Source organism: Drosophila rhopaloa, unplaced genomic scaffold, assembly GCF_018152115.1.
Source record: "Drosophila rhopaloa isolate 14029-0021.01 unplaced genomic scaffold, ASM1815211v1 contig_167, whole genome shotgun sequence".
NCBI classification, from domain to species: domain Eukaryota; kingdom Metazoa; phylum Arthropoda; class Insecta; order Diptera; family Drosophilidae; genus Drosophila; species Drosophila rhopaloa.
The window spans coordinates 9,666,105-9,686,643 of NW_025335047.1; the positions used below are offsets into that span (position 1 = coordinate 9,666,105).

The window sequence follows — 20,539 nt, forward strand, 5'->3', positions numbered from 1 at the left end:
AGTTCATCAACACGATCTCATTCCGGATGATAAGTATCCGCTGAATATTTATGATTTCGATGATTGCCTAGACACCTTCACAAAACACGACCTCCGACATAACTGCCCACTTCTTAGTGACTGGCAAACCACTCCTCATCAAGGTAGTGTAAATAAATAGAGCTTTAGAACTATAGAAGTCCGATCCACAGCGGGGACTTCGAGAGTCCTTCGGCACTGTCTGAAATCTGCTGTCAGAATGCGTATATTAAAGAGTTTTTCGAACTTTTTTTCTTTTTGCCATGCAAGTTCTTTTGTTCTCCTTTGGCCTTAGGCCCTTTCAATTTTCAGTTTAAAAACTATTGAGAAACGTTGCTAGTTCTACATATTTTTTAGTTTTGTTCTAACCAACGGATGTGTATAAAAAATCAAATCACGTAATGCTACTGTTACTCGTTTCAATTGAGGCCTGAAATCAAGCCTTTCTGCTTGGAGTCCATCGATTGGATCCAGGCTGAGCACTATGTTTCATCTAGCGAGGATCCACTGAGGATCCGGTTCGGTTTTTGACTAGCCTCTTTTCGTAGTTAACGAACGTAGTTGCCATTACTAACACAACCAAAACATCTCAAGTAACTCGGCGACAAATGGCCGAGGACCTCGCTAAACTAACCAATTACCCCGGCTAACGTACTTGAGAGAGCATTGAAAGAAATCCATGAAAATATTAAGAAACCCCCATAAATATACGTACCATATATATATATATACTTAACAATTAGTTTGCCATTCGTTTAATGCGCCCACTGCCTGATTGGAAGCCCAACTAACATGTGTTTTGTGGTCCTTGGACCAACGCCACCTTGCAGGGGATGATCGGTCGCGTTGGTAATGTCGGCCTGCAGCAGCAACAGCAGCAGCAGCAACTCCAACAGCAGCAGCAGCAGCAGCAGCAGTACGGTCAGCAACAGACGCAGATGGGACAGCAGCAGCAGCAACAACAGCAAATGGGACAACCTGGAATGATGGGTCAGCAGATGGGCCAGCAGATGGGACAGATGGGCCAAATGGGACAGATGGGTCAGATGGGCCAAATGGGTCAGCAGCAGCAACAGCAGCCCCCGGTGACGACACAGGCGCCGACGGGCGGCCTCTTCTCCGGCGCGACTAGCCTGCTCTCTGGTGCTACCTCGGCTGCCACCGGTGGTCTATTTGGGTCGAAGCAACCGCCCAAGACGGATCCAATGCAACCACCCGGTGGTGTGCAGCCAGCGCAGCAACAAGCAAACGCCTTCGGTGCCCAACAGCCCGGAATGGGCATGCAGCAGGGGATGCAGCAAGGAATGCAGTCCGGAATGCAACCCGGAATGCAGGCGGGCATGCAGCCCGGCATGCAACCCGGCATGCAACCCGGAATGCAACCCGGCATGCAACCCGGAATGCAGCCCGGAATGCAGCAGCAGCCACAACAAGTGCCACCGCAAGCCCAGGCTCCGCCTCAAGGACCGGGCGCCGGATTGCTGGGCGGGCTCAAGGGAATCGCGGCAGCGGCGCCCGGCGGCGATGTCCTATCGAAAGGCAAAGACCTCTTCGGGAAATTCGGGTTCGGCTTTGGCAAATAACCCCGGTCATTCTATAGGGTCCTGTTATATTATTCGTAGATTAGACTTATTATTACTATTATGATTATGATTATTGCTATTGATTACGATTACTAAGCTAATATATACATATAAAAAAGAAAAAAAAACACAGAGGAGGAAAAGTAGGCAGACAGACAAACCAATGCTAAAGTTAAAACCCATACCCGGTCCGCTGTGGGCCAATGCGTATGTTGTTGTTGATATGATATGATATGACTAATAGTACTAATGGTAATATTTTTTATTAATTAAATTGATAGAAATATTATGAGTGACCGACAGACAACAGCAGCATCGGTCGCACAGTCGGGACAGAAACAAAGCCACAAGCCCAGATAAATTGTTGTAAAATTATTTAACAAATTGCCTGCCGGTTTAGGTGACTGCATCTCGATAAAGAATCCACTTACCCACTAAAGGATAAAGCTCTATAATACAAGACCAGGTGGATTATCCACCTGCAGCCACACCCAGACACTCACACACACACACACACACACAGACGCAATACACACTCACATAGATACTGAACACACACACATATATTATACAAATACAAATTCAAGTAAAGGAGGAGAAATATATTATATACATACATTATATTTACAATTATTTGTTAACGCACATTGTTAAATTTGCTACTGTTGCTGACCAGTTTATAAATAAAAACCAAAAGAAAGGAGGAGAAGATAAGAGAAGATAAAGCAAACACATAAGGTAAACTAAACCGAACATAAACATAAACATACATATACATATATTATATGTATATATTTAAAGTATATTAAAAACTAAATTGAGATACACTAAAATTACATTTATAAATCAAAACACAACCGAATGTTGAGCAATGTCAGACAAGCGGAAAGACGCAGAACAAAAATACATACATTAAAGTATATAAATAAATCGATATGGTACATATTTACATATATTCGCATATACTAAATACGACTTCGCATTCAAGCCAACCTCCAATCGGGCGCATTTCCAAGACAAGGCGACCTTGACTTCCAGTCCAGCACAAGAAGAGAACGTTCCCCTTTTCCAATCCAGTGATAGCCTCAGCCAAATCCCAAGTCCCCAAAAACCCCAAAACCCCAAAAACCAGCCTTCGAATGCTCGACTTAAATTTCTATTCTACGCCCCACTTCTTTCAGTGTTTGATGTCCATAGAAGCCATATGCGATAAATATCAGTGTAACTTAAAGCAAACCAAAGACCAAGAGAGATCTACTCCTACATACATATATGGGATACCCAATGGCAAATACAAATATAATGTACTAAGCACAAGATCGTAGCGTTAGACCCAGGAGACATGTTCACTAAATTCAGCAAGGAGTCCTTTTCACACTTCCTTTAGCAACTTAAGCCGCCCCTTGCTACTACTTCCTATCGCTATCTACCTAAAACCTATCCAACTACACTCTTTCGATCGTTATTTTAATACTACCTACTACCGATAGTTAGTTACTTGCATACGCCGCATACGACTACTTCTGATTCTCTCTCTTTCTGGGGGAACTTTGCTTTAATCCGGTTCGGGAAAATATAGTCAACTGTTTCTTAATGTTTGAAAATTGCTTTAACTCAGCCCTCATACACTCAGCATACACAAACAAATACATTGCGTACCTCTTGCTTTACGAAAATACAAACATTCAAGAAATGGAAAGTATAAAGATAACAAAATATATTAATGACAAAATTTACCAAACAAATATATTAAACAAGGCATATTTAAAGAGCGCATAGAGTTGCATATGTACATGTGCTTGGCCGGCAAAAACAAAAATTGTGAGCAAATGATTACTTTAGACACACACTTACCACACACAGGACACATAGAAACACAGCAGTTAAAGTCAACACTGTAAATTGTAAACTGGCAAATAGGGCAGAATTATAGATATCGGAATTAGCCCGGAAATGTTGAGGCGGATGGAGAAGGACTTACCGAAATCGAAACAAGCGTTAACTTTTCCCACGTAAATGATTTAAATCTAACAATCAAGTCACTGTATTATTCAGCCACATCGGGTAGACAATTACAATCTACAAGCCTAACTTCGGCGTCCACCGAAGCCGGAAAGCCGCCGCGACCGGAATAGATATCGCATCCGGAATGCGGGGGCGGACCGGAAACACACAGATGCAGACAGAAGGACACACAGATACACTCTATAATCATTTACTAGACACCTATACAACTATACAACAGTTTATTTCCTCGGAAACAAAGCGAACAATATAGAATAAATGAAAGTAAATTCCCATTAAACACACTGGCAAACAATGATAATGGCAAAGAGTACTATGCAATATGAAATGGATAAACAAAGCAAAATGAAAACCAACTAAATTGTTATACTGTATTATTATACTTTTTCTATAAATTATAATTTCCTTATTGAACGAGAAAAAGCGAAAAAATAATAATTAAACAACAATTTCAAAGAAAAAGCAACCGGCATTTCAATTGATTTAATGAGGCGTCAATTGAGTTGAGAGCAATTCTGCGGCATTACTCATACGACACGTATGCCATTCTATCTCTTTGAATGCCGCGGCACGAGGCATGCTTTATGGACTCTTCAAGCACCTGTTTATCAACGATGTCAGAATACTTTCGGTTGGGTTATCTTGGTATATATTCATAGAAGAGTACTATATTTTAATAATGCATATAAGTATTTACAAAGTCGTTTAACTAATCCCCTAAATCTAAGTAATCAACTAACTGGTGCCGCCGCTCAGTTGCGCAATTTGCGTGCGAACGTCAAGCGGTAGCAGATCCGGAGATAATTCTCATGACGTCCGACAAAACCGGATCAAACAGACTGGAACGGACTGCTGGCATCAGATAGCAATGATTACAGCTTGGCCTCCGGCAAAAGCGCCTCCTTCTCGACCTGCAGATGGCTCGACAGCTGGCTGTCCTCCTGGCAGAAGCGCACATTGCTCATCACGGGCAGCATCTGCTGCACCTTCAGGCTCATGTTCTGCAGGACGAGCAGTATATCGTGGGCGGCCATATCCTTGGCCACTGAGATCAGCATCTCGCTGAAGGTGGCATCGAACAGCATGAATCGTGCGCAGTCGAGAACTACTGGGAACTCTTTGCAGGCGCCCATTAGTTCACTTCGCAATGCATCCACTCCACTGTAATAGACATCCGACTGGGGCACCACGTGGACATAGTACGTGGATTCATGCTGCGGGAAAGGCTTTCAATATTATTTAAATAATTTTTTTTAGAATTGGTTACCTTACCTGTTTCAGCGTGACCTCAAATTTCGGGTTACCCAAGCGCAGCAGAATGGACACCATACTAAGTACAATTCCAAATAGCAGGCCCAACTCCACGCCATACGCCAAACAGATGATCAAGGTACCCACCCAGCTGAAGAAGTCCTTCTTGTTGGTTTGCCAAAGCTCCTTGACCGGACTTAGATCAATCTGTTTGTAAGAAATCAATAAAATTATTAAAATAAGGAGTTTGGCTAAACTGAGTTCAAGAGTCGGCTTAGATTTCGTGTAGATTTATGCCAGCATACACAACAGGAGCCATTCAGGATCTTGAGCGTTGAATGTGTGACAAATATTTTAGCCAATTCTTTTTCTTAGTGTAGTAAAAAGTACCCACCATAAAGATGACCGCTGCGATGAGGACGGCAGACAACGAGGCTTTGGGAATGTACTGGAAGTACGGGGTCAGAATGCTCAGAGCGGAGAGCACTATCAATCCCGTGTAGATTCCAGCCATTGGCGTTCGAACTCCGGAAGCCTGACTCACGGCCGAGCGGGTGAAAGCTCCGCAGGTGGGCATGGCACTGAAGAAGGAACCAGCTATGTTGCAGATACCCAAGGTGAGCATCTCCTGCGAGGCATCCAGATTGCCGTCTTTGACTGAAACACAATATACACAAAAATAGAGGCAAACCCTTTAAAACTCTAATATTACGCATACGCACCGAAGGCCTTGGCAATGGCCACGTTAGCGAGGACTGCCACAATTGGCACCACAACGATTCCGCTGCCCAGCTCATGAAGAATATCCGTGAAAACATAAGTTCGGTTCTGGTATTCGAAGGCAAAGGGCGGCAACTTGAACGTGGGCATGGCCGAGGAAACCTTTGCGGAAAGGGCAAAGGGCACCGCCTCAATTGAGCTCTTCCTCACCCAGATGAACACTATCAGCCCGGTGGTGAAGACAACCAGGGCATTGCGCGATATGCTGATGTACCACAGGATCTTCTTAAGACGGCGCGTGACAGCCGTGTCCTGCTTGAAATTCACCTGCGACAGAAGCTGAACAAGCCAAAAGATCACAAAAATTGGTCAATAAACCGATATTTTATTATAACAAAAGGGAACCTGTCTCTAGCTTATCGTCATGAGATATTAATTATCAAAATTATATTTTTAGTAAGAGTATTTTGGCAACCACGAAGTTTACTGACTTAAATTAAATAATGAAAATCAAATACAAAATATAAAAGCAAACGTAAGCTTATTGATTAGTTGTAATTGAAGCTAATTAATCAAATTATCAATTATTTTTTGGATAATCTTACTATAGTTAAAAGTATTTATATTTTGATAAAATTTAATAATTATATAATCATATTAAACTTACCCTCAGTAGGAGAGCAGCGCCACCATGCAGGCTATTCCCATTGTCGCATCGGTAGGACGAATGTTGGTGAAGAAGTCTGCTACCGAGGGAAATCCCTTCAGGCGAACCCCTAGAAGATTCTTGATCTGGGCAAACACCACGATCACCGCCGTGCCCGAGGTGAAAGCCTTCGTAACCGGAGACGGAATGAAGCTCACAATGAATCCCAGCTGGAACACTCCCATGGCCAGTTCCACCAAACCGGCGAGGAATGCCAGAACAATGACCACCTGCACTGGCTTACCCGCGCAGAATTGCAGTGTGAGAATGGCCATCAGGCTGGTGGGTCCGATGGAAACCTGTGGTATCGTGCCGAAAAACACATAGATGATGGATCCAATGAAGGCGGAGTACAGGCCGTACTCGGATGAGAGTCCGGCCAGGGCGGCGTAGGCAATACTCTGGGGAATAATGGTCAGACCCAAGGTGATCCCTGCAATCAAATCGGCAAAGGCCCGCTCCCGATCGTAGCTGGTAATCCAGCTGAGGAAGAAGAGACGTCGCACCAGCCAGTGGGCCTCCTTTGGCTTGGAGTACTTGCTGGCCACATCCAAGTCGACGGTGTGGACCTGGCCGTAATAGTCTTCGCCATTTTGAGCCGTGTACTTCTCTTTCTCCTCGCAACTGGCTGAAATCGAGACGAAATAACGATGCTCAGTGGGAGTTCGAGTCGGAAATAACTAAGCCGCGATTCATACGATCGTAAATGGTGGCCACTGTGGCCTGGTGATCCCCGGTAGCTTCTCCACTCCGGCGATTGCAACCACTATTGTTTCCCTTGGGCCACAGGCCGAACGTGTGCTTTCGCGGCCAACGCATTGTGTACTAATTTTCAGTTTCTGTTTCAGTTTCGCCAATGGCCAGGTACAATCGCTCTGCTAGCCGAAATTGTTTGATTTTGTCTGGGGGATTTTTAGCATTTTAATAATAAAACCGAACAGTCCGGCTTGTCCGCTGCCGAGCTGAGCCGAAAGCACAGTAAAAAAACAGCGCAAAACTTTAATTGTGTGAATTCGTAATTAAGCACACATGTATGTTTACGTACTCCCGCTCTGCCTGTGCTCGGTAATTTGTTTAAATAACTGAGATTCTTAACTGTTATTGAGCGGGAACTATGACTCTCCATATACCACTCAATTGTATAGCTTTATATGTATCTGACGGACTTCAAAACCCGTTTACATCTTCCTCAATCGCTCTTTATGTAAATCGCATTTAAAATCAATTTTTTACCCACTTTTTAATGGGTAAACAAAGCGAAACTCGAGTTGAGCCAAAATAAAATAAGTGATTAGGGCTTTTTAATAAAAATTCAGGGAAAGCGAATGAAAAAATTAGCACATTGAGGGCTACTCATATCGAAAACAAATCCGGATAGGAACAAATGCGTACTGAGACTGTTAGTCATATCTGAGTCTATAGCTCTAAATCAATAGTACAAGCCATTGATAGGTGTTACCTTTCACACGAATTGCGAATATGTCTGAATTACTTATCAATGCTATTGCCGTATCCACGCTAATAATAGATTTTCTATTTCAGAACAATTAGCAATTTCAGTTAAAGGGTTAAAATAATTATTATTATTTGTATTTGAAACATTTTCTTATGATTCCAAAATTTGTTTCATAAAATCATTTTCATTTATTTGGTTTCTTTACTCCAAGGGAGTCTACTTAAATATAATCTTCTCCAAATTAAACTCCAATATAGTCAAATAATTACTTCTTTTGTTTTGTCAGCCAATGTTAATATTTGTGGTTGACGGTTTGGCAAGTTAAATATTTTTTATACACGAGCTTTATCGGTCATGATGGGCGAAAAATGAAGCCCCAAATGAATGCTAATTTGCAACATCAGGCCAAAATTTTTGACAACTTGCGTCGACTATATCGCCAGCTGTTTTTGATGCTAATTAAAGCGGTAGATCGGCGGGTGGCATATATGACGGTTGTAAAATTGGCCAAGTAGTGTAAATGGAACTGCTATAAAGTGATCACGAGATGTACCATAAGTCACAGAAATTGCAAAGAATTTATATAACTGACAAATTTCTTTATTTCTATCCATGTGTAAAACAGCACTCAAAATGTCTTTTCACTTTTTACAAGAACCCAAAGGCATATAAGCCAAGAGTTCAAGTATTATCCTTACCATCAAAGGATAGTTTCTTTACAATTGACATGTTTCACGTATCCGCATAAGCTTTTAACTTAAAAATCGAAGGACATTCGGTAAAAGAAGCTTTGGAATATTTTCTACTGATTATCCTTTCCACTTGAGTGTGCCAAGTGCACCGCTTCGCAATCTAATGAAAACTGCCGAATAAGCGAATTTTTTAATGATAAATAAGTGGGCTCGGGCAGATTTTTCTGATAAACACGTAAAATGAAAAGAGTCAAGAAAAAGGCGACAAACAGTCCGCTTTTATTTTCAGCTCGAGATCAGTACAACAATGACATACTTAACGCGCATTCGGCAGGCAGATGGGCGAGCAAACATTGCAGAGGGTTGGGCGGTTGGATTTGGATCCGTCGGCCGGAGCACAAACGAATATATAACTGGAAGTGTCAACGGCACCGGTGCCAGAAACTACCGAGATATCGCTATCATGTCCCCGCACTCCAAGTGCGCAGTGGGGGAGATGGAGGCAGTGGCGATCTGGGATCCCAATGGATTGTCAACCAATGTCGTGTGGACTTCAAGTAATTTTCCACCTTTGGCTGCCGGTCAAGTGGCATTCCGAGCACCTCGATCGCTAAATGATGGACCAATATTTGGATTTTGTCTTAGACAGATCCAACGATCTCAAATAAATCAATCAAATATCAATATTATATTCAATGCGACGACACCTTGTGACAACCATTCTAAAGGGTTATTTTTAAAAGAATAAAAGTTAAATTTGAACATCAAAATAAAGTGCTCTATTAATATTTTCATATTGTCTTTATTTTTAAAGAATGCATTTATATATCATGTTTTCAGAAGTCATAAAATTAGCAATATTACTTTTTTTTGCACAATTTGTATAATTTATGATATTGGTATATTTTAATTTAATGCTTCGGTTTCCTGACATAATATAAACTTTGTTACCATATCATAAAATAATTTTTAAGTGACCAGAAGCCCATGATTATACATATCTCCGCCTCACAGATTCAGAAGGTGTTAACTAACCCAATGGGCGGTACAAAGACCCTCCGCTTGGCGTGTGGGACTGACAGATTTAGGGTTTCTGTATGTGTCGACCCCGCTAGGCTGTAAACGAGATTGCATCGTAATTAGTATATCTGATATGGGAGCTGGGGTACGACCACCTTATAAAAAAAGAATTCACTGACTTTGAAATGATTAAGCTGCCACCAGCTTTCTCGGAAAAGGAGTTTCTCGACGACCAAGGTCGTTGGGTGTCTAGCGCTTATCTGGACATGTGGTAAATATGCGGATGTTTTCTATTCTCTGGGACACCAAAGATAGCGAACTTTATTAATAGGTCCGCCCATATTTGTGAACTAGATTTGAGGCAAATATTTGAATAATCAAGCAGTTTAATAACAATCCAAAATACGTAATCTAAGAAAAAGTTCAAAACGCGCGCACAACGGCAGTGCCCAACTCTATTTCTAGTGTTTGATAGCGCCAGAGCAATCGATAGACTATCGTCAGGCCCAACGAAATCGAGTGTCCAGGCGATAACCATTCGATACCGAACTCTGTGGCTGCACACACGCACCCCTGTTCTAATTGAAGTTAATAAATTAACTAAATAGTTTTTGACCGAAACAAAATTCACCGTTTACCACCCCCGCCGCGCAGTTCGTCGGCCGTTTCGCAGTTTATTCGGTTTTTCGTTTGCCAACAAATACGCCGTCGAGCGCTAGGGATGTGCAACAAAAATATCGACAGCGGACAGCAGCAACTCGTCAAGCAACCTTGCTCGTTATCGCTACAGTACGCAGGGAAAAAATAAAATTAGCAACAAAAGCATATTTAGCAGCCAAGTATCCGTGCTAAACGCCGCCGAAATAACATATTTTGGCTAGACCACGCCTCGCCCGCCCATTTGCGACCATCGGAGGAGGATCCCTCGACTGGAAAGTCGGTAAATCGGGATAATTAGCCCAGGCAGGGAAAAGAAAACGCCAGGTTTCGACTGCCACTTCTTCGCTACTCCTGGTACTGGTACTGGGACTGGTACTACTGCCTCCTGGCAATTGGCATTTGGCGATCCAATCCCATCCAATCGACGACATGAACAACAATAGCAAGCGGAAAACCCGACCCACTGGCGGTGGCGGAGGTGCCAGCGGCGGCATCGCAAGGTAAGAAGAAGCACCAGCTGCACTGGCGAAAAAGAGACAGGGGCGTCGTTTGGCAGGGGCCGAGCGGGGCGGCATCAGGCGAAAGGGGGCACAAACGCACACCACTGCATTTTGGGGCTGGTTTGCTTTTGCTTTTGCTTATGCCGTCGCAGTTTGCAGTTCGCCGTTCGCCGTTGCCGTTGCCCTGACAAATTGAAAACCCGCGACAACCAAAAGCGCCACAAAGAGCTCTTTTCTCTCCCGGTCCGGTTGACTAAAAAAAAAATTTAAAAGGTGAAAGCGCGTCTCGTGCCGTTTTTTTCTTCATTCTGCTTAGCCACTGCAGCATCTCTTGGAGCACCATTCTTAAATTTTTTTGGAATGCAAATGGCGCTTATATAATAGGCCATCGCGTGCCCCCTTGTGTTTGTGTGAGTGTGTGTTTTCAGCATCGAACTTTTTATGCTTTGTTTACATTTCCCTTTCACAACGGTAAATGTGTGTAGAGAACATAATTTGTTTAAAGGTTTCCGTTTTGTCGCACCAATGAGTCGAATATTGCCACCCCCTTTGCCAACCCCATTCCCCTCCCCAACTGGCCCCCATCCGTCCCCTCCCCTGCTCTCTCCGCTCGCTGCTGCGCCCTTAAAATTTTCAATTGAAATATGACTGCAGCGCACACATCCACAAACACATTCGCAGCCACACATCAACATCCGCATTTGTACACAGTGCGGCGCATAAGTATCGGCACGTTCGCCAGCTTTATCATTATCTAGGCGAAAGAATCATCCACCAGAGATAAACAGTGCTTGATGGGAAAGGTTACCCAATAGAATAGTCATTTAAAAATTTTAAAATCGGTTTGGTCAGTTCTTTTGTATTGTTTACAAATTCATAAACATTGTTCTGGTATTAATCTTTATTGCAGTTACTTCCTAAAATTCAGAAGAGAAGATAAGAAGTACACATAAATTTAATCTATTCTTCAAGAAGCATGAGAAATGTAATTTGTGCAGAAAGACTGAAATAGTCTATATTTTTTATCAATATTTATTAAGAAACAAAAAAAAATGTTCATACCACAATCAGTATCATACGGATTCATGGAAGTTAATTATTGAGAGTCATGTCAAACCAAATATTTAAAGTTTGTAATGAAAATATAGTGATAAACAGAAGCTGATAACTAACAAATGTCATTGGCAAAAAATCATTGTGTTACTTAAGTACATAATTGGCATGTTTCCGTTCATTAATGCACTTCCATTACAGTTACTACTCGATAACCTTGAATAATGATTTGGGTAAATATTGAAATTTTCCAAATATGCTCGACTGTTCGAGCACTGTAGTGCGATTCTTTGTTGCCTTATCAGAAGAGTCTTCCTCGTCGAGTCATACATTTGCCCGAAATTGTTCGAAATGCGAGTTTATTATTCACTGTGCACCAACACAAGCTTAAGCTTGTGGGCACAGTGGGCATGGGTTGAGTTGGGATGCCTCTCTCTGCGATTCAGGCCCACTGTGCGGCAACCCATGCCCATAGTGATGCACGCACACTCGCTCACGAAGCGCACTACATTTTTTACTCTCGTCGCTCGCCTTTTTATACCCTTGCAGAGGGTATTATAATTTCAGTCAAAAGTTTGCAACGCAGTGAAGGAGACATTTCCGACCCTATAAAGTATATATATTCTTGATCAGCATCACCAGGAGAGTCGATCTAGCCATGTCCGTCTGTCCGTCTGTCCGTCTGTCCGTCCGTCTGTCCGTCCGTCTGTCCGTCCGTCCGTTTCTACGCAAACTAGTCCTCAGTTTTAAAGCTATCTGCTTGAAACTTTCCCAAAAGTTGTCTTTCTATTGCAGGTAGTATATAAGTCGGAACGAGCCGGATCGGGCCACTATATCATATAGCTGCCATATAACTGAACGATCGGAAATGCCATAACTTTGGTGTTTTTAAAGTTAGGAAGTTGGGATTTTCTATGAGTCTTATTTTTGGCCAATCAATGCGACCTACCAAATTTCATAAGGATCGGCCGACTATATCCTATAGCTGCCATATAACTGAACGATTGGAAATGCCATAACTTTGGTGTTTTTAAAGTTAGGAAGTTGAGACTTTTCATGAGTATTAAGAATACACCATATGAATAATTTTGAAGAATATAATTTACAGAATATTCTGCAAGGGTATATCAACTTCGGCTCCGTCCGAAGTTAGCTTTCCTTTCTTGTTTCGAATGCATTTTCTTGCATTGTCAGCATTTTGCAGCTTTGCGATTGCTGCTCGCCGTATTCAGTTTTTAGTTTGCCGTTGCTGTGACGTGCGGCGACTGCGCTGAGTTTCGTTTCGTTCTTTGGCACACTTCGAACCCCTCTATCCGCCCGCCGGAACCCCCGAAAGCCCCCAATGGGGATCCGAAATTTGGGTCACTTTACAATTTGCTGACCGAACGATATACCTCCTCGCTCTTGTTTTCCGCTTGACGTCTATGCATATTTATTCGCCACTCGGCCATGCACACTTGCATTTTAAGTTTGCCTCCGTCGCAGCCTATTTCCCGGATTCGTTCCCCAAGCTGCCTTGTCTGCATGCACCTCACCTTACGCATGATTCACTCTTGAGCGCAATCAATTATTTGTTTTCATTCACGAAAATGTGCACAGTGCACGCTCCGTGAATCAGCTACTGTTGAACCAACCTCCCCCCCATCCCTCACTTCGATTGGTCCCGCTTCGTCTCTGCCCCTGCCTACACCCCCCACACCCACACCCACGGCGGGTTCATTGTGCGTTGCGTTGCGCATTTCACGGTCGTCGATCCTGCCCGCACGCAACCAATGCCAAAACACCCCCCGAAAAGCACAGAGGAAAGCGTCCAGGGAATGAGTCCGATTCGGCTTGCGGCTGGGACAAAGCTGGCCAAAGGGGTTTCATTTGGTTGATTACTTTCTCGGAATGCATATCGTTAGCACTTCAAATCATTAAAATTAGTTTAAAAAAGTATGCTAGTAAAAAATTCAGTGAACAACTAATCATATTGATATCGACAAATATTGGTAAATATGTAAACAAAGCATAATTGAGAAATTGTCAATGGGCATTGCAAATCACATAGGTTGCATAAGATATCGATTTTGAAAACAAAGACATTTAATAAATAAAGTATAATTAAATTTAAATTTATGGAAAATTTTTAAAAAGGTCTTTGATAAAAGTGGCTCTAATAAGTTATTTAAAACTTATTTAAATTAATTGACCATTAACAAAGATTCAATACTGGCACGCCAATTCATAAATTAATTACGTTTAGTTTAACTAGGGGGGTTCCCAAATGTCTTTGCCGGAATTTTCGATATCTTAATGCTGGTACAACAACTTCAGCAAGGTGAATCCCCGAAAAGTCTTTGTTTGAACAGCCAAAGACAATTAGTATCTCTAGATAGTACTAAAAAAGATGAGCTAAAATGCACAACGCAACACAAGTGGTTTCACAGAGGTTGCGGAATGCGGGGTCAGGTCAAAGCTTGCAACGAATCGATATCGCCACCGTGCCTGAATGCCATCGAATTTCCAATTTCAGTCAGTCCTCGCCATCAAACCGCAACGCTAACGTATAGTTTAACCCATGTGGTGAACGCCTCTCTTCTCCTTTTCGCAGATACAACTCAAACGACAACAGCCTGAGGCCCGCTAACAACAAGGCAGGTGCAGGAGGCGGGAACGGAGGCGGTGCAGTGCGTCCGGTGGCGCAGGGCGTTTACAACAACACGTTTTTCATGCACTCGGCTACGGCGCTGGTTGGCAGCGTGGTAGAGGTGCGCCTGCGGTCGGGCAACATATACGAGGGCGTATTCCGCACATTCTCGGGCAACTTTGACATCGCACTGGAGCTACCGGCGTGCATTAAGTCCAAGAATCTGCCGGAGGAGGGCAAGGTGCCAAAACACATAATATTCCCGGCCGACACCGTGGTGACCATCGTGGCCAAGGACTTTGACTCGCAATACGCCACCGCCGGCGCTTTTCAGACGGATGGCGCTATATCTGACAAGTGCAACGGTGAGATCTAATGGAATATTTATTTAAAACTTTAACTCTAGCTAGCGTTATTTGGCAGGTGCGCGTCTGGACGAGAAGGAACTGGAACCGTGGGATTCTGGCGCCAATGGCGACATTGACATAGAACTGGATAATGCCGCAAACGGCTGGGATCCCAACGAGATGTTCCGCAAAAACGAAAACACGTTTGGCGTGACCTCCACATTTGATGACTCTCTGGCCTCGTACACGGTACCGCTAGACAAGGGCGACTCCCTGGAGTTCAAAGAGGCCGAGGCCAAGGCTGAAAAGCTGGCCGCCGAGATTGAGAACAATCCGACGTGCCGCGAGCGTCTGGATTTGGAGAACGGCGACGAGGAAGCGCTCTTCGCGGCCGTGGAGCGTCCGTCGACGGAGCAGGAGCAACGTGGCGATCGGGGTGACCGCGAGCGCAATGACCGGGAAAGGGAGCGCGAGGAACGGGACAGGGACCGTGACCGCGATCGTGGCAACAAGCCTCGTGGCTCCGCCGACTTCCAGCTGCGGGAAACCATGAGCAGCGACCGTTACATTACTAAGCAAACGCGCAGCATCACCGGACCGCAGCTATCGCATGTTGGCATGTCCTCACAGGGCAGTGGCCGTGATCGCGACACTCGCGGTGATGGCAACCTGATTATGCAGGGCGGCGGCATGAGCGGCGGGGCGGTCCAAGGAGGCTCCACGCAGTCCACGGCAGCTCTTATGCTGGCCGGCGGTCTGAAGGGCGCGGGTCCGGCCCCGTCAGCCAACGCGGCTGCGGACACGTCCAGCAAGTATGGTGGCGGTTCGATGGTGAAGCGCAAGACTGTGCCCCAGGGCGGCAAGGTGATGCGCAACAATGTGCCTACCGGCGGCAACAACGTCCCCGTGTCGCAGGGCGGCAACGGCAACTCCGTGGGACAGAGTAAGGGTGGTTACCAGCCATCTATGGGCATGCCGGGCCAGTACACGTACCAGGGTAACTCGCAGATCATGCATGGGTAAATAGGATTATCTATTTAGATTTTATACCAAATATTAATGTTTATGTTTTCGCAGCACTCAGTACCGTAATCAATCTCACATGAGCGGCGCCAAGCTAAATGGCGATTCAAACGCCAATGCCAATAAGCCGCTGCCCCAGCGCCAGATGCGCCAGTACCAAGGCTCTCAGAGCAATTCATCGCTCAACTATGGCGGTGAACCCCAATCTCTGGGCAAGCCAATGCACGGTTCCCATGGTGGTCATCCCGGGCAGAACAGCAACTCGCCGCCGCTGCAAACTGCCGTGCCTCAGCAGCAGCAGCAGCAGCAACAGCCGCAGCAACAACAGCAGCAGCATCAGAATTTACAGCCACAGGGGCAGAACACACAACCGACGCGCCAGGTGCGAACGCGCGAAAACCAAATGCAGGAGCTGCGAACATTTGGCCAGGACTTCCAACTGGCGCCGGGCAACAATTCACCGCCCCAGCAGCAGCAACAACAACAGCCACAGCAACAGCAGCAAGTACAGCAACAGCAGCAGGTACAGCAGCAGCAACAGCCACAGCGTGCGTTGCAGCAATCTGCATCGCCGCCGCAGCAGCAGCAGACGCAACAGCAACACGTTGTTTTGCACCAAGTGCCGCCGACGCACTTGCAACAGGCGCACCTCTCACAGCCACACTATGTGCCTCAGCAGCAGCCTCAACAGGCGCCGCCTCCCCAGCAGCAACACGTGCCGCACCACTTGCAACAAAAGGCCCAGCAGCAGCAGCAGTTGGTGGAGACTCAGCATCAGCATGTGCCTAAGCAGCACCAGCATCAGCCCCAAGTGCAGCAGCCGCCGCCACAGATGGTCCAGGATCCATCACAACAGCCGCTGCCCATATACCATACTATGCCGCCACCGCAGACTTCGCCGGTGGTGATTACCTCGCCGGTTCTGATGGAGCAGCCGCCGCCGCCACAGCCCATGCCGGTGGTGCAGCAGCAACAGCCATTGCAGCTGGTTACGCCCAAGCCGGAAGTCTCCCCGGCACCGAGCAGCAGCACGACCACGCCCACTGGCATAGCCAGTACGCCCACCACAGGGGTGATTGCTAGCGATAAATCCACGCCAGCAGCTTCCAGTGCGACAAGCAGCTCCACAACGGTGGCTGCTGGCACGGTCGCCGCTGCTGGAGGTGCCAGCGGAACCACGCCGGTGGTAAAGAAGCCACATGTGCTCAATCCTTCTGCCAAGCCGTTCACTCCCCGCGGGCCCAGCACACCGAATCCATCGCGCCCCCACACCCCGCAGACGCCTGTGCCCATTTACACGACCACGGGAGGACATGTGCAGGCACCGGCGGCCAACCAGCAGATCTACGTGGTGCAGCCGCAGCACCCATTCCCGGGTCCCACACACCCACAGGCCGGACAGCCTCCACGCCTACGCCGTGGTAACTACGGTGAGTTAAAATGTCATTTTTTTAGTATATAGTGTTCGTTAATAGATATGTCAGGTATCAGTTAGGAGGAAGTTTTTCCACTCAATAATCGGTGTATGGTCTTAATAATCTATATAAGAGATTCAGATGTAGATGCTTATGCAGCGCAATGAGCAATGTTCTATTACGAGCGATATATACTTACTCGAACAACATCTATCAATGCACAACAAATTTTTAAAATCGTTTAGTGTAATTTCAATTTTTGAAATTGGTTAACAGATAGTTTTTGCTAGTCGTGCAATACGACTCTTGTTTTTAGTGGGTAATATTTACAATAAAATTAAATGAGGTACAAATTCCTTCGTCTAAAAAATTCATTTAAGCAAATTCTGAAAAGATTTTGTTAACTAATTTTTCTACAAGTTTGCGGCTGGGCAAATTCTTTTGGAAAGTCATGTTGAAGAAATTAGAAAAGTTTTTACATTATTTAATGGCCTAAAACAGCTAAAAATTAAAAAACCTAAATGGAAATTAATTTAAAATTAAACAGGCAATTTTAAAGGTATAAAACACATATTTCGTGTTTTGCCGTCTTTCTAGTTTTAAGGTTTTATTTGTTTGAGATAAGTTTTAAAATTTTTAATGTGATCTCGTACAGCTCCGATGGCCGCTTCGCAGATGCACGTTTCGGCCACCACGGCCACGGGAGCGCCGCTGATGGCGACCGGCCCAATACAGCAGTTCATCCAGTACAGCCCTTCACCGCACCAGCAACAATTCCAATCGCATACGTACGCGCCGATGCAAATGCGCGTGTACCAGGACCAGCCGCAGCAGCTGCAGTTCATGACGCAGACGCCACAGTCGACCACGCCGTCGCCGGGCCAGCCGCACCAGCAGTTCCATCCGCCGCCACAGCCCTCCCCCGCCGGCGGGGGACCCCAGCCGGCGTACACGCCGCCGGCACAGGCGCCCACCTACCAGCTGATGTGCTTCAACCCCCAGTCGCTAATAGCCAATCATTATTTCCCGCCGCCGACGCCGCAGCATCCGCAGCAAAATCAACAACAGTATCAGATCGTGATGCAGCAGCATCAGCCGCAGTGAGAAACCGCCAGCTGGGCAATGGCGCACGGGAAGATGGCGAGCTGGAAGGCGAGGGGAGACGGACAGGAAGACGGAGGCTCCTCCGGCTTGTTAATGTCGCCGTAGCGAGTGGGAGCTATACGGGCAGCCGTCATCAAGCAACAGTTACACACACAGACACAACACACAACATGAAGCACTCACCATACCTGCATCCACGTCCGCACCTGCATCCGCATCAACCTTAAGTAAACGCGCGGCTTTCTTTGTCGCTCCAAGCGATTTTCGCCCCACAATTCACACATGCCACACATCCACCCACATCTTTATGCCATGTGCACGAGCGGCTCATCCTGTAGCACATCTCTCACAGACCGAAAACACCAACAACAAAAACTAGGAAATTATAAAATACAATTAAAACAAAAGGAAACTAGTAAATTTTTTGAAATTGCAAGACTTCTACAGCGCACGGAAGCCAAACACAACAACAGAATGATAAAAACAATCACTGAAAACACCAAACGTATGAAAAAGCAAATGCAAAAAAAAAAAACAAAAAAATTTAGAAAGCTAAAAGCAACAGTCGAATCAATTATAATACGAAAAAAATTAGCGTTTGTAAGGAGTGTTTCCTGCCTTGCACAAGTCCTGTAAACCGAGGCGAAAATTCCAAAACTGATTGGCTACCAAATTGATACAATCACATTGTAAACCGAAAAGCAAATGAAGTAGAATCAAAAACTTAAGAAGAAAAGCAAAAAGTCGAGTTAAGATAAGAGCGAAATTTTGTAAAATTGTTTTAAACATAATTCGTTGATGTACTTCTGCGCTCCAGCTATCTATAGTTTTATCCGCTTTGGCAATCGACCGGCACTCCCCGACAGACACACACGCTCCCAACTCGAACACCCCAGCCCTGCACACCCAACACACACGCCCACCCACACACAAACCCCAGAAGCAAAGCGACAGCGACAGACACCAAAAACCCAAGTCATCATTCCAAGTTAGTTTTTCCACCGGTGCAAGGAAAGGGCCAAGCTTCATCCAGCATTCCGATTGTTAACTTACTTTAGCATATAATGTGAAATCGGTTCGGGAAGAGTTGCCCGAAGCCAAAAGCTGGATGGATGCTCTTTGCTTGCCCTGCGGGAAATGAAAAACGAATGTGAGTTTTTAGAGCGCTTCAAATTTATTTTTTTTCGAAATTTGGTAAAACTAATTAATTTTATTTAAATTGAATTTTGTTTTCACTTCTCCGCCTTTGTTATACTTCTTTCGCTAGCATTTACCAGAATATTTTGACATCGCTTTAAATTATTGTTTTGATGTTTCTCGAACAAATTTTCTTGCTACCTTTACAAGCAAAAGCAAATGTAAGAGCAAGAGCTTAAGTCAGGCTTCCTTTGGGTTTTAAGTGCCTCCGTTGTCCTTAAACTCAAGAAAATTAACGAAAAGCAATCCGTAATACTATTTTGCCCGTCAAAAATCAGTTCGATTAAATTTCGTATGATCTAGAAGCATCTGTTGTGGTCTGTTTTGTTTTGTAAACCTTCAAGTTTCCTTAAATGAAAAAAGAATATAAAAATAACAATTATTATAAATTTAAATAAAAACAAAAACTACAAAAAAAAAAACAAAAAAAAAAAAAAACAAAACATCTAAACCTGGTGTGTATCCTTATTACGAATGATTTCCAGATGGTTATTGGGCGTTGACGTCTGGTGGATCTGAAATGAATCTGAACTTCCATAAATGGCGCCCACTGTTGAGATTTCTTTACCCAAACTCGTCAAAATGGCTGTGATATGATTGCGAATACATAAGGTCACAAACATTTTAACGACATGGTATAAGAAAGATGGGATGCAATCGCTTATGAAACTTGATTTTAGCCCAGCTGCCGAAATTCGCACGAAACTCATCAAAATGGCTGTGATATGAGTAGATAATAGGCAACATTTCACAACCCTTTGAGGAGTTACGTAAGAATTATATCCGACATATATATCACGAACACTTGTTGGCTTAGCTTTTATCCCATTATCCGTTTTACGCGAACTGGTTTGGGGAAAGGTCAGAGGTCACAAAAATGCTATCGATGCTCATTGCAATGCCCATCAAAGCTGGCTGTGATACGATTCAAATGCAGAAATATCTTTTTTCAGCCCTTTTTGATGACATTGAAAGTAAGATACGAGGTAACGTCGCACACACACACACTTTTACGCACCGCGCACACAGATATAAGAGGGTATTATTTCAACGTACTCCGATGTAATTCACGTAACCGGTGACTACGTAAAGCGTTTAGGGCGTAATAACGCCATTTAGATGCCGCTAAACGAACAACGT

At 44.6% G+C, this 20,539-nt stretch overlaps 3 protein-coding genes across 5 annotated transcripts in view; 2 read left to right on the top strand and 1 right to left on the bottom strand.

Annotated features, from left to right (window-relative positions):
* LOC108044697 overlaps positions 1-4,088 on the top strand; it is a 29,452-nt gene extending 25,364 nt beyond the window's left edge. The window contains 1 exon segment of the mRNA XM_044458718.1: positions 849-4,088. Coding sequence (XP_044314653.1) covers positions 849-1,601 — 753 coding nt within the window. The 3' untranslated portion in view covers positions 1,602-4,088.
* A 170-nt stretch (positions 4,089-4,258) lies between these two features.
* On the bottom strand, positions 4,259-7,252 carry LOC108044721 (sodium-independent sulfate anion transporter). The gene is given in 6 exon segments (XM_044458498.1): positions 4,259-4,840; positions 4,899-5,084; positions 5,272-5,534; positions 5,600-5,936; positions 6,261-6,931; positions 7,002-7,252. Coding segments are annotated over 6 exon segments (1,920 nt in total). The 5' UTR covers positions 7,123-7,252; the 3' UTR covers positions 4,259-4,498.
* Positions 7,253-10,430: 3,178 nt separating this feature from the next.
* LOC108044707 (ataxin-2 homolog) lies at positions 10,431-18,749 on the top strand. 3 transcript variants are annotated; one of them, XM_017123805.2, is made up of 5 exons: positions 10,431-10,631; positions 14,278-14,678; positions 14,737-15,679; positions 15,738-17,113; positions 17,754-18,749. In XM_017123805.2, the coding sequence occupies exons 1-5, from the start codon at positions 10,561-10,563 to the stop codon at positions 18,200-18,202; spliced, it is 3,240 nt and encodes a 1,079-aa protein (XP_016979294.1). In that variant the 5' UTR covers positions 10,431-10,560; the 3' UTR covers positions 18,203-18,749. The 3 variants fall into 3 exon arrangements, with proteins under 3 accessions (XP_016979294.1, XP_016979297.1, XP_016979296.1); XM_017123808.2 differs by lacking the exon at positions 10,431-10,631 and adding an exon at positions 10,778-10,904; XM_017123807.2 differs by lacking the exon at positions 10,431-10,631 and adding an exon at positions 10,927-11,041.
* Positions 18,750-20,539: the final 1,790 nt, after the last annotated feature.